Genomic DNA, 15,142 nt, shown 5'->3' with positions numbered 1-15,142 from the left:
AGACATTCGAGATCAGCTCGAAGCTATTGGTCGGACCATGGAGGAAGAAGATATGGTAGTCATTACTCTGAAAAGTCTACCGAAATCTTATGAACACTTCATCGAAACACTCAACATCACAACCACAAATGTTGATCTGAAGTTTCCAGATTTATGTACCAAACTTCTGCAGCAAGATAGGTGGAAACAACAGTTTGGTAGTGGTACTTCATCAGTGCCCTCGGAAAATGCATTTGCTGCAAAATATCAGTCCTCTCAGTCTTTTCAGCAGAAAGGCTCGCCTCAGTCTTTTGATCCTGCCAGGAAGAAAAGTGTACAGTGTAATTACTGTCACAGGTTCGGTCACATGAAGAAAGATTGCCGACAGAGGATTGCTTCTGAACAAAAGAAACAGGGAGGGCCACATCAGACAGCGAATGTTGCAGAACATTCCGAGCAGACAGATTCTGCCTTTTACGCCTTTATGGCTAAAAGGTCTTCAGAACATGTTCCTTCCTCTGCATGGTACATTGATTCTGGTGCATCACGCCACTTCTCTCACAGGCGTGACTGGTTTATTGACTTCTCACCTTTCAGTGATTCAGTGGTATTTGGTGGAGGTGAAAAGTACAATGTAGCTGGCAGGGGTACAGTTCAAATTCAGTCTGGTGGACGCACGCTCATATTTCTAAATGTATACTATGTTCCTGGTATGGAGATTAATCTGCTCTCTGTCAGTCAGATTATGAGGAATTCTCCTCAGCTTGATGTTGTGTTCAGTGCACACAAGTGTTCCATCATTGACAGGGAGACCAGTCTAACAGTTGCTGTTGGCCTAGAGGACCATGGTCTATACAGGCTACTTGACACCGGTGACTTTCCAGAAGTGGCTCTAGCAGCACGTGTCTCTCCCATCAGTACTCTATGGCATCAGCGATATGGGCATCTCAATATGCAGTATCTCTCTCAGCTCTCTCGGGAGGGACTTGTGTCAGGATTACCTGATATTCAGACTCAGCAGTTGGGGGTATGCAGCGCCTGTCAAGCGGGAAAGCAACATCGGTCTTCATTCAAAAATGGAGAATCTTGGCGCGCATCCAAGGTACTTCAGTTACTTCATGCTGATATTTGTGGTCCTATGAATACAGCTTCTATCACTGCTTGCAAATATTTTTTACTTATTGTAGATGACTTCAGTAGAAAGATGTGGGTGTATTTTTTAAAAAATAAATCTGATGCTCTTAGTACCTTTCAGAAGTTTAAAACATTAGTTGAAAACGAATCTGGTTGTAATATCATGACCCTTAGGACCGACAATGGGGGGGAATTTTGTTCCTCAGCTTTTGCCAACTTCTGTGATATTCATGGCATCAAACGTCAATTAACCACACCTTACACTCCCCAGCAAAACAGTGTTGTCGAGCGTCGCAACCGCACGGTTGTTGAAATGGCTCGTTCCATGTTACAACACCGGAGTGTTCCAAACAAATTCTGGGCTGAAGCAGTATTTACTGCTGTTTACCTTCTTAACAGATCCCCTACTCAGGCTGTTAAAGGGAAGACTCCTGAAGAAGTGTGGTCTGGTCGTAAGCCTAAGATCAGTGATCTCAAAGTTTTTGGCTCAGTTGCATATGTTTGGATTCCATCTGCTAAGCGCTCTAAGTTGGATTCCAAAAGTCAGAAACTCATGATGACAGGTTACAGTGATCATCACAAGGCCTATAGGCTGATAGATATAGCCACTGGTCGACTTAGCTTCAGTCGAGATGTAGTATTTGATGAAGACAGAGGATTCTTTCCGTCTTCTTCTTCTGAGCAGCGTTCTGAGGATCCGCCTCACAGTGTTCTTCTCCCAGTCAGTCCACCTGATGGGAGGGATGATGTAGCATCAGGATTTGATACTACTCTATCTGAGCTTCCTCCAGAAGCTAATCCTCCTCTTGCTGTTCCTATTGCTCTTGAGCCTTCTTCTCTTCCTCCTGATATTGGTTCCTCTAATCCTGATATTGGTTCTTCTTCTCTTCGGCCTAAATGGTGGGCTAAAACCATAGGTGATCTCCGGGATGATGAGCTCCTTGAAGGTAGAACTTCTAGGCATAAGAACAGACAACAGTCTACAGTCAATTTTGCTCTTATGGCTAACCTTCACTGTATTTTTTTTTTTTTTTTAACACTAGGACAATCGGTAACTGGTGAGAGTTATCCTGGGCAGGCCCAGGATCAAATCCAACTGGCTGCCACTATAAACCTAGGCTAGGTGCAGCAACCTGCAAGCCACACATAGCAAGAACTTATGCCTCAACAAGAGCCGAGACGTCCACTCTGGGGTCGCCTACTCTTCTAGCCAAGACACAACAGGCCATGTACTCAACGAGATTTGAACCTCCGTCTCGTGGGTTTCACCCAACGAAACTTACCGTTAAACCCCATATCACTGTAAAAAAAAAAAAAAAAAAAAAAAAAAAAAAAAAAAAAAATACCTTCACTGTATTTTTGAGCCTCAAACCTATTCAAAGGCTAAGGGTACATCTGAGTGGGAACAGGCTATGGAAGCCGAATTCCAGAGTCTTCAGAAGAATCACACCTGGACTCTTTCTGATCTTCCTGCCGAAAAAAAGCCCATAGGCTACAAATGGGTGTATAAAGTAAAATACAAAGCTGATGGAACCATAGACAAGTATAAAGCTCGTCTTGTGGCTCGAGGGTTCTCACAGAAGGAAGGCATCGATTATGAGGAGACTTTTGCTCCTACAGCCAAGATGAGTACCATAAGGCTTGTTCTTGCCCTAGCAGCTCAGTTCAATTGGAAAGTTCATCAGATGGATGTAAAGAGTGCTTTCCTAAATGGTGATCTTCAGGAAGAAGTCTACATGACGCAACCTCCAGGATTCAAGGTTGCTGGTCAAGAACAGAAAGTGTGCCGGTTAGCTAAAGCAATCTATGGATTGAAACAAGCTCCTCGGGCTTGGTACATGAAAATTGATCAGTATCTGACAGATCAAGGTTTTCAGCGGAGCCCATTTGATGCAAACCTGTACATCAAGCATACTGGTGCTGATATCTTATTTGTTGTTGTCTATGTGGACGATCTCATCATTACTAGCAGCTCTGCACATTTGATCCATGGGATCAAACAAGATCTATGCAGAACTTTTGAGATGACAGACTTGGGACTTCTTCATTACTGTCTGGGGGTTGAAGTTTGGCAGACTGAAAATCAAATTTTTCTCTCTCAGTCCAAGTATGCCAACAATCTTGTGGAACGGTTCAGAATGCAGGATTGCAAACCGGCCACGACTCCTATGGAACCAGGGCTCAAACTTTCAGCACAATCATCCTCTCCTCTTGTGGATGAAACTTTATTCAGGCAATTAGTGGGCAGTCTCATCTATCTTACTGCTACCAGACCTGATATCAGTTTTGCAGTAAGCTACATTTCTCGCTTTATGTCAGCTCCTAAAGCTGATCATTGGATAGCTGCAAAGCGGGTGCTACGATATGTGCGTGGTACTTCTGATTATGGCCTCTTATATACTCGCAGCTCCAATCCTATTCTCAGTGGCTACACTGATTCTGACTGGGCCGGTTCGGTTGATGACCGTAAATCTACAGCTAGGTATGTGTTTAGTCTAGGATCTGGTGCTGTTACTTGGACTAGTAAGAAGCAACAGGCAGTGGCTCTCTCCTCAACAGAAGCAGAGTATCGGGGAGCAGTTAAGGCATCCTGTGAGGCAGTTTGGCTTCGCCGTATGCTTGCAGATATGCATGTTTTCCAGACAGGGCCTACTTCTTTGTTTTGTGATAATCAGGGAGTACTCAAACTTGCCAAGAATCCAGTCTTTCATGAACGAACAAAGCATGTGGAAACTCATTGCCACTACATTCGCCAGCTGGTTGAAGACGGCTCAATTCAGTTGCAATATGTTCCCACAACAGAGCAGCTCGCCGACATTTTCACCAAGCCGCTTGGTCCTGATAAATTTGTAAAATTCCGAGGGTCTATTGGTGTTGTAAATAGATTGAGCATTAAGGGAGGGTATTAGAATATGTCTATTTAGTATTTAATGCTCAGTCTTCTAGCTGTTGCTAAATTTATTCTTTTAGCAGTTTCTTAGATGAAACTGTTTGTACATAGAAACCTGATGTTTCTATTATTGTAAATATCTTTGTATTATCATTGAGCTGTTTGCTCTTGGTGAATTAATTCATTCAACATTCTTTTAGATCATCAACCACTTCAATATTTACACTCACAAACTAAGTTGCAGCAATCAAGACACTATAGGTGGATGGGTTTTCTACAACAGTTTCATCTTGTCATCAGATATAAAAAGGGCATACACAATAAAGTTGCAGATATGTTGTCCAGACCAATCGTAAATGCATCTACTATACTTAAGCATAACTCAGTAATGCATGAAAGTTACATTGAACAATATGCTCAAGATATAGACCTCAAAGATGTATATGCACCTTTAAGTAGTGGCAAAAAGGTAGAAGAATGGGATTACTATATTAAGGACCAACTCTTGTATCATTTGGGAAAGCCATGCATCCTACAAACAGAGAGAATTAACATAATTAGGGAGGCACATACTTCCTTGATATCAGGTCATTTTGGTGTAAGTAAAACAGCTGCAAAGATTTTGTTATTGGCCAAAAATGCATGAAACAGTTTCTAGATATGTAAGAGGGTGTATCATGTGTGCTAAAAGCAAACCCAACAATAGAAAAGTAGGCTTGTACACTCCACTACTAGTTCCTTCTCATCCTTGGGAAAGTGTTTCCATGGACTTTGTTGGGGGACTGCCTAAGTCTAGAAAAGGTCATGACTATTTATATGTTATTGTGGATAGGTTCAGCAAAATGTGTATTTTAATACCCTGTAACAAACAGATTACAACTGAACAAATAGCGAAGTTGTTCTTTCAGCATGTATGGGCTCATTTTGGATTACCCACTTCCATTGTATTTGATCAAGATTCCTGATTTGTTGGGAAATTTTGGTCGAGTCTGTGGGAATTGATGGACACTAGACTAAAGAAGAGCACAGCGTTTCATCCGCAAACGGATGGCTAAATAGAGGTAGTCAACAGGACAGTCATCCAGTTGCTCAAAGGCTATTGCAACAAGCATCCCAAGCTTTGGGATGAACATTTATGTTATGTGCAACATGCTTACAACCATGCTAAACATTCTTCTACACAGAGATCTCCTTTTGAGACCTATTTTGGCTTCATACCAAGGTCTCCCTTGGATTTTGTCTTTAATAAAGACATAACGGTTGATGGACATAACAATGTGGACAAAGCAACCAAGTTCATTGAACAAATCTAAGAAATTCACCAGGCAGTGCAGGAATAGCTGGAAAAGAGCCAAGCCAAGTACAAGGCAAGACATGATAAGCATCGGACTCAGCATAGTTTCCAAGTTCGTGATCGAGTCTGGCTGTATATCAGCAAAGACAGAATGCAAGGTGAAGGTAAGAAGCTGAAGCCAATAAGGTATGGACCTTTCAAGATACTTGAGAAAATCGGTGAGAATGCTTTTCGCCTTGATTTGCCAGCTTACATGCACATCTATTCAGTAGTTAATGCAGAAATCTTGAGACTATTTGAACCTTCATTGATTGAAGATCCCGAAGAGCAGAGTCAGTTACCTTCTATTGATGATCTGTTGCCTGAATATCTCAATGAATTGCAGGAAGATACAGTTCTGGACAAGAAGGTGAGAACTACACGCAGAGGGGATGTTGAGTACCTCAGAATTGGACTCAAAGGTTCAAAACCAAGCAATGCAAGATGGAAAGAAATTGGGCAAGCGAGGAATCTATATCCTCACTTGATTGATGCTTAAAAACCAACTTTTGGTGGTCCAAAAGCTTTTTCAGTGGGAAGGCGTGATCCAAATGGATCCTAGAACACTCTCTAAGTTTTCATGAACTCTTTAAAAATCATGCCAAAGATTCAAAGTCTTATAAAGATCAAGCTATCAAAGGGAATCCTCAGACAGTTGCAATGGCGATCAGCGCGGATCAACGAGGGTCGTCGATCTAGCGCGCAGAGCGGTGGACCATGGTAATGCGCACTAACACCAACCAGCAAATGCAAGGACAAATTTAAGCAGCGAAGGTAGTTTCTGATATGCGATTAGTGACAAGTCGTTAATTGTATATCGCAGGGCAAACCTCTTAGTGAAGAGAAGCCCTGAGCACCCGAACTCGAAATAATTATAGAACGCGAAAAATATTGTTTCAGTTTCGTCGGAGCGGGATTCCACAAAACTGGCAGGATATCGGACGGGCTTCGAGCGGTAAGCAGTTTCAACCGAGTTCCGCCCGATGCCATACAGTGATTGCCATGCGTCCCGGTAGAAGAGAGAGAGAACCGCTCACATCGGACAGGTAAACATCATGCTACTCAGCCGCCCGATATGAACGACAACCATAGGATCTAGGGCCCCTAGATCAACGACGGAGACGCATTCTGATGGATGATCGGATTTGACAAGATTATAAAGCAAGATCACATAGGATTTGAAGTCCAATATGGACGATGCGTTGGCAGAAGGTCGTGTTTTGCGGGCATTCTTGGAGTTAACGGAAAAACAATCGTTCCAAACATGTCCAAGAGAACTGACACTCATCTTTTATGAAATAGGTGGCCACCTCCTTGTGAGGCGTTATACAGTGACTGATTACGCAGGACAGAGGGATTCAAACGGACAGAGGCAGGGGAATCGGAAAGCCGGGAAGCGGAAACGAACAGTTAGGGAGCAGACTGGATTTAAAGCCACAAACTGACAGAGAGTAATAGAGAGGTAGTAAGCCGAAAGCAGAGAGAAGAAGCAAGTTAGGAACTGACCTGAAGAAGCAAAGGCAGCACCAAGCCAGAGTTAAGCCAGAGACAGAGAGAGTCAGAGAGTTTGTGTACTCCAGAGAAGGCTTGAGAGGTTCAAGCGAACTCCTCTGCACACCTGTCATGTATTGAGTCTCAGATTGGGCTCATACTATTGTAATCAACAGAGACCGAGAGTCAGTGAGGAGAGTCTATGTACTCAAAAGAGACTTGGGGGATCCAAGTACAGTCTTACTGATTTGTATCTGTTGTGTGAGACTCAAATTGAGCTCACTGTTGTAAAAACTCTGCTATGAAGACATAATAGAGAGGCCACCACTGAAGGCTAGACCAGGAGACGTAGCCCAGGAGTATTGGGTGAACTCCTTATTAAACTTGTTGTGTTTATATGTGTTTCCTATTATGTTTTCTTTTACTGCTTCATTGCCTGTGTATTTCGCAATCTTATCGATCCGTTGCACAAAATAACATGGGCACATCCATGCACATGAGTCTGTAATACCTTATTAATTGTCTTAGATCAAATATCAGATCAAGATGTGCCAAAAGTCCTTCCATAGATAGCCTCCCTAATCCAACCTCTCCTTACTTCCAGTTCATGAGATAAGAACCCCAGAAACACTTATTTTCTTCTCTTCTTTCAACAGATCCAAATTTTCCATTAGAAAATTTCTAAAATGCCTCCTCCTCACACCTATATATAGTGCATGCGGGGTCTAGACTAGGCAGACTTGTCCATTGGGTGGACTGGCTTGTGCAACTGCTAGAATGTATAACGAATATTCAAAAAATCATATATCCTCAACCGTGAGGAGTTAGAGGGAGCTCTATATACAATTGGAAAGGTCTCGAAATAAGATTTCCAACCATGTATGCTATACTTCCATTTGAGCTAGGTAAATGGAGTAGAAATTCATTCAAAGATAGGGTATCCAAATGGAGCATCAAAAATCCAAAAATCATTTCTCTTCAACCATGAGGAGTTAAAGGAGTGCCATATACCATGGGAAAGGTTTTGATGAGGGTGACATGATGATATAGTCCTTCCTTGAATTTGCTTTGGCTATTACCACCTTCTCCTTGATTTTCTTTTGACTGTCAGTTTTGCATTTGAGGGCTTAAACCCTTTTTCTCTTTAGGGCTTCTTGAACTATTATCACATGCTTTGATCATCCCAAAGCTAGGGCATCATCCCTAAGATTAGGACTTTGACATCAATGACCACATTACTCAACAATGACCCATTCACCCTTTGACATCAATGATCATCTCACTTTGTTCTAAGGAAATGACTATTAATGATGTTCCCCAACATACACCCTTCGTAGACACCACTAGGTGGCTCAATCAATGGAAGACCATCATCCATTTTCAAACAACTCATATGTCACAAAGACCCAAAGTTTTTATATCTCAAAAATTTAATGTTATAACATGTTAGTGTCTTTAGCATTTTATACAACCGCAATAAATCCTTTTCATTCTAAAGGAGGAGTTTTCCCCAATGCTTACATAAGATTGGATTCACCACAATAATTTGACACGGCCATTTTAAAACAATTAACTATATCCTTTATAACCCATCAATCTAGATAAAATTCCACCTTTTTGTTTGTGTCAGTGATGGAGTAAATAAAAATAAGATTAGATCCAACTCCTGGAACATGAAGGACTTCTTCAAATTTGACAATGCCAATAATGGCACCACTACATCTTGAAACTGGTATGGCTAAGTTATCATCAATAATCCCACTCTCTCCACTATGTTGTCGTCAAACATCGAAGAGGAAGTGTCGATTCTTGGTCATTTGCCTACCATCCCCAGAACCATCAATCCATTCTTGTGAAATGAAGGGGGACTAATATGCAAAGTGCACAACCAAATGTCATTATAAGATAAGTCCATTAGGTTCAATAACAATACAAAGAAGAAACCTCTATTGGAAGAGAAAAAGTCTTCAAAAGTTCACCAAGATAGACTCATGAGAAAGAGAGGTACCAACTTCTTCCAAAAAAGCTCCATTGTGCTAAAAGAAGATATCACTAACCTTGAATGAGGCTTTAAACCATAGGAAGCCCTAGAAAAAAAGATGATTAAGAAAACTTAGTCTCATCATGGCAAAAAAGCTTTAAGCAATGCCACTCGCCAAAAATCTTTAGATTAGCTGCTGAATTAAGTGACATTCACACTCACTCTAATACCATGTTGAGATTCAGAAAACTCAAAACCTACTTACAAAGTAATAAAGGATATTGACATATAAGAAGAGTCCTATCAATCATGTGTGAATCACTAAAAGATAAAATATACTACAGGACAAAATATAACATTTGACAATTTTAGAGCTAATAATTTTACTCATAATTTAACTTTAATGGTGTTCGTTGCTCCACAAAATTTGGTCATTTGATACATGCTAGCAGTCCAGTAGTCGGAGATTTTGGGAAAAACTTGTAAATCTTGTAACTATGGCTTTGTTAGAGAATGACATGCACTTTGTACTCTACAACTACTTTTCAACTCTATCTAGCAAATATGCTTATAAAATGGTCTTTTACATGAAAATTTGGATTCTTGGGAGAGGCCAAGTACTCTCCTTATAAGATGCACTGTCTGACCAAGCTTCAAAATAATGTCATTACAAGAACTTGGGTGTTGAGGTGGGCCCATCGAGGAAGAAAAGTTGATTAACCTTACTAGGTAAATATCTCTAGTTTGTCTACAATTCATCTCACATAACAAGAATACAAGGCATTTTACTAGCTTGGCCTTATTTATTTTGATCTATGTGTGAATATTTCCTCTACTCCTTGTACATAACTCCACTCTTTGTGAAAATTTCTTCAACTCCTTGTACATTTGTACATATTTTATGTTTAATATGAGATAATGTTTCTCCAAAAAAAAAATTACTAAGGAGAAAAAAAAAATAGACTCTAATAGCTCTAATTGTTGATGCAAAACTCTCATTACTTGTGCAATGACTAAGTTTTAGAACAATCATGACCAAGGTTCATATATCGAATGTAGTTTATTTCATTAGCATACATCCATAAATAACAGTAAGAGGGAGAGAGACTTCTAACTTGATTCTTGATAACTAGGGATGCAGTTCTATATCGTTCACGAATAAGTTTCCCAGGCTCTCCTGCAAATTCATATATATCCAATTTTCATTAGTTAATGAATTATGATAAGCATTGTGACTATCTTATATCAGTTGTGCAAGATTTCACCCAAAAAAAAACATTAGGAATCATCTTTTGGTGTATAGGCTATAAATATAAATACTTTCACCAAAGAAAAAGGGCAAATGTTAGCACTATCTAACTAAAATACAATTAATATAGATTTACTATGCACAAATAAACAACTCAATTCCTTTTATGCAATGACGAAGAGAGGAAATTGAACCATGCATTAGCATAATCACATAGGTACATCATAAGGAGTGTTGCAATCAAAATTGAAAGGGTTGATGAAGCACTAAGAATTGAACTGATTGTGTACACAAGTACCAAAAATTAACAATTACATATGGTTGAACAATAGAGGTTGAACAAGATTGCATAAAAGAAAAATATTTTAATTAGAATACATTGCATTCTATTAATGCTTAGGTTAGTTGAGAGATAGTTGAGGGGAATATTCATTTACACGAAAGCCCGTGATTGAAATTCTAAAAGTTTTTTTTTTCTCCTTGGTTTTACTTTGCATAATCCCCATGTGATGGTATATTAACTACCATGGTTGCCTCTAACCAATGATTGTTGTGGTGGTCATGCAATGCCAACATGATCTTTAAACGTCATGTAACTCCGCCTATTAGCAAGGGTACATATACTTTGCAATGTAGCCTTCATCACCATTGTAAGCCCAACGTCACAAGTTAAAATCCATGTAAAAACCATGCCAGGTCCTATATTAGGCATCCTAGACTGTTACATTGTCATTGAGTTCATATTCATTTGTTTGGTTGGACTATGCCCTATCCCTTGAAATTCCACTCAAGATCACTCTCATCACTAACTGCATTGGAGGGCTTTAGATGATCACTAGTGTATGGGCCAGTCCAACCCACGTTAAGGTGCACCTATGTCATTCCACATGGTTAGAGTCTATAGAGTCTTTATGTGATCTTTGGCCTATTGATTTGGGCTAGCATTAGATGTGCTCTAAGCCTCAAATTTTGCAAGGAGGCCTGGGCACATGTATTCCAAAGAACCCAGAAAGTGTTATGGGAATTCCACACAAAAGTGATTTTATTAAAATAATTAATATTTTTAATGGGGTTCCTAAGTCTAGACTTAGGAAAATTAAAATATTAATGGGTATTAATCTAATCATGGGTGAAAGTTCTAGAAAAAGACACGGATCAAGCCAAAATTATCTGAGCCTTTGATTAAGATTTAATCTAGGCCGTTAGTTGTCCAACAGAAAGATATAAGAAGGGGCTTGAGGGTCATTTGGAAGATACACTGAAAGATCAAGAAAATCGATTTTCTGAGGTGAGAAGTTCTCAGGAGGAAAAAATGATTGAGGAAATTTCTTGCAGCAAAGAGGCAGTGAAAATCCGTAAGACGGAATTTCTGGAGAGTACGAGGCAAAGGGAGGACAGAAAGACGTCCAGAGGAAGGTTGACATTGGCCCACGCAGCGCTGAGGCAGAGGTAGCGTAGTCCTTGAGGGGAAGTCAAGTTTCCTGCTAAGGTAAGTCGAGTTTCAGTTATCGGAAGTCGGGGTGTTAGTCCAAGAGGTAGAAGATCGATTTTCTCAGCCAGCAGAGGATTCGAAAGAGAGGCAGCATAATACCCAGCAGGGGTGATGCAGTTCTGCGCAGAGGCCACGCAGAGCCTCCAGTTCAGCAGAATCAGTCACTGATTCTCCGAGTGACAAGGTGAGATGTTAAAATTGGCAACTAAGGCCAAACTCCATGTGGGTCATCTTATTTATGGTAGCTGATATTTTTCTTGGATCCCTCTCATCGAGAGGTGTAGGATTGATCTAAAGGTCATCCGATTCCGATAAGTATTTATGAAGATATGAATTTATTTTGATTATGGACAAATAGTCAAGTCGGCCAGCAACTTATGTAGGCTCAAAAGCCCAACAGTCATGTCTATTCAACCTCTACGTTTTAGTATAAATAGAAGAGGACTTGAAGTCATTTGTCACACACACACTCACTCTTGTGATCTCACTTCATCCTGTTTTGGGTTTGATGAAGATGAGAGCTAGAGGGAGTGCCCTAGGGTATACACTACCCTAGATAACATGCCCTAGATCTAAATGCAGTCATGGGAGAATAAGCTCTACGTTGCTCAAAAAGCTAGAAAAGCTGAAACTACCGAAAATGCCAGAAAAGCCAAAACTGTCAGAAAAGCCGGAACTGCCGGAAAAGCCGGAATTGCCGAAAAAGCCGGAACTGCCGGAAAAGCTGGAAAAGCCGGAAAAGTCGGGAAAGCCGAAATTGTCGGAAAAGCCGAAACTGCCGGAAAAGCCGGAATTGTTGAAACTGTCGGAAAAGCTGGGAGAGCCGAAACTGCCGGAAAAGCTGGAACTACCAGAAAAGCTAGAACTACCGGAAACCAGAACTGCCGGAAAAGCCAAAACTGCCAGAAAGTTGGAACTGTCGAAAAAGCCGAAACTGCCGGAAAAGTCGAAAAGGCCGGAACTACCAAAAAAGCCAGAACTACCTGAAAAGTCGGAACTGCCGGAACAGCTGGAGCATCTATCTCCGAAGGAGGGCAGCATGCAAGGGATAGCTAACTAACATTGGCACAGTTGTATGGTACTTAGCAGCAAATACACCAAGCATGCAATCAACAAAACATGCTAAGGACAACAAGCAAGCAAGGTGCAGCCAACACATAGGTTAGGATGGCAACATGGTGCAGCAATGGCACATAATGCAATACAGTGATAGGTACAATCATGATTAATGAAGCATGATGAAATGCAGCATAGCAGTCATTGAGTGCAGATCAGCGATGAGTACAACATTGGGTGCAGATCCATGATAAGAGCAGCTCAATGATTGAAGCAGCACAGTAACAGGAGCAGCAACATGAAGTGCATAGCATGGTCATTAAGGTCCAGCACTATGATGATAAGTACAGCATGGTGCAGCACAGTGAGGTGCAGCAAGTGGACAAGATGCAGCACTGTGATGGGTGAAGGAGTCACCTTGGAGAATCAGTTGAAGCAACATGTCTTCAACTAATCTCATGTAGATATAGAAAGTCAAAATGTTGACTTCTGTTGTAAATGTACTATCTCTCTCTCTCTCTGCTAAACTATTGAAGAACATAGAAGAAGAATTTATCAAGGGTTTCCCCACATTGGGGTTTGTCCCTAGCTAGCGCCACATCTTGTGTCCTCTTGTCTTGGCTTGTCTTCTGCGATTTATATTTATGTTCTATCTGCAGTTTACTTTAATGCTGATGTGATTGCTAATCTGGAAAAGATATTGAGCTAACTGTGAAAATTGAAATAAATTGCTCTAGCATAGAACATACCTAAAATTAACATGGTATCAGAGCTGAGGTGAAGACAATGCCCAAGCAAGAGTGAAAGAGAAATCACCGAAGACAGTTGGGAAAGGACAAAAGGATCAGTGGATTCCTCATCCCTCTTCAAATTCACCGAGGGTGAAGTCGAAGCAGAGAATATTATCAGAATGGCACAGCAGAAGTTTCTTATGGCCTACCTAAAGATCACTTCATTGGGAAGTTCGGATCTAAGGGTGGAAGGAAAGGCGGATGCCTTGGTTGCAATAAGTTCGGCCATTATGCGAAGGAGTGTCTGAATGGCAGAGACACATCTCTTGATGAAGATAACAATCATTCCAGGGACATCTTCAATGATCAAAGGAATGACAAGTAATGCAGGTCATCAAGGAAATGGTTGACTCTTCAAAGAAAGCAAGGAACCCCAGGTATGAAGAATCAAATGTTGTTTCTGATAAGATAAAGAAGCGTTATCTTGTATTGGCCCTCTCCTTCAGATTCTTTGGGAATCTGGCTTATTGATTGTAGTGCTTCAAGGCACTTCATCGAATAGATGGGTGCACTCTCTAATTTGGTAGAGACGGAAACAATCGTGGGATTATACTTGGAGCCAATGCCACCTATCCCGGAAAAGGTGTAGGGAATATTATCCCTCAATTGAATGAGGGTAACTCAATTCATTTACAGAATCTCTTTTATGTACCTAATCGCAAGAAGAACCTGGTGTCCATTTCAGCAATGGAAGTCAAAGGTTTCAGGGTGGCACTCATCGATGGAAAGGTACGTGTTTGAAAATAGAATTTTCAAAGATGTTTTTGAGTTCAGGGTTGTATCAAGTTGCAGGAAGTCCACTAGGGACCATGTCCATTGACACATAGCACCGAAGGTCTGTGAGTCAGATGGTGACAGGGATGCCTGAATTCAAAAAGAGCATGAAAGTACATGTCTAAGATGTACCAAAGGAAAATCTTACAAGGGGACCATTCCCCTCATGTAGCAGGTCCACAGGTTTGGAACAACCCGAGGAGTTTGAGATTCATGATCGAGAATCTCATGTATACAGGTGGAAGAAAGCCCTCTATGGCTTGAAGCAAAACTCCCCGGGCATAGTATGAGAGGATTGATAGCTGTCAGATGAAGCTGAGATTCACTAGGAGTGAAACCGATCCAAACCATTACCCAAAGGTTGTGGATGATAGACCTCTCATACCGGCACCTTATGAGGACGACCTATTTCTGACAGGTGTTGACCCTCTCATTTGCAGAAGTAAGAGGGAGTTGGATTCCAAATGTGGAATGATAAGCTGCAAGCCTATGACTACCTCGAGGATATTAACTTTCAAAAGTTATATGGTAGTGATGTTGGACCAGATTTGGGAAATGTCTCTGAGTTTCATAAACTCATTTGCGTTGATGTTCTTGGTGAACTTCCGTCCAGACATATGTTTTGCAATTAGCATGGTGAGCTCATATTTGGTTGAGCCTCACTGGATTCGTGCCAAGAATCTTCTGAGATATCTTCGGGGCACAATATCTCATGGATTGAGATACACTGCCGAAAATATGAAACTGCATGATTATTCGAATGCTGAGTGGGCAGGCAGTGTGGAGGATCACTAGAGCACTTCTCAGTGCTGGTTCTCTTTGGATTCTGCGTCGATATCATGGATGAGCAGGAAGCATAAATCAGTTGCTATAAGCACCGCCGAGACTGAATATACAGCTATGAGTATGATCTCGTGTGAAGCTGCAAGATTGCAGAAGCTCATAAGTGAGCTGTTTGTACACATGATGAAT

The 15,142-nt window shown here is 41.0% G+C and overlaps 1 protein-coding gene across 1 annotated transcript in view; it reads right to left on the bottom strand.

Moving 5' to 3' along the window:
• Positions 1-15,142, bottom strand: part of LOC149139426 (P-loop containing nucleoside triphosphate hydrolases superfamily protein) — a 576,721-nt gene that overhangs the window by 384,663 nt on the left and 176,916 nt on the right. Inside the window, exon 6 of the mRNA XM_089449256.1 lies at positions 9,924-9,985. Within this exon, the coding sequence (XP_089305382.1) occupies positions 9,924-9,985 (62 nt within the window). The remainder of the gene's footprint in view (positions 1-9,923; positions 9,986-15,142) is intronic.

Source organism: Pinus tabuliformis, chromosome X (genome assembly GCF_031772625.1).
Source record: "Pinus tabuliformis cultivar Carrire ecotype Pingquan chromosome X, CPIR1, whole genome shotgun sequence".
NCBI classification, from domain to species: Eukaryota; Viridiplantae; Streptophyta; class Pinopsida; order Pinales; family Pinaceae; genus Pinus; species Pinus tabuliformis.
Note: the sequence above shows the minus strand (reverse complement) of the source record. Positions and strands in the feature narration are given on the sequence as shown.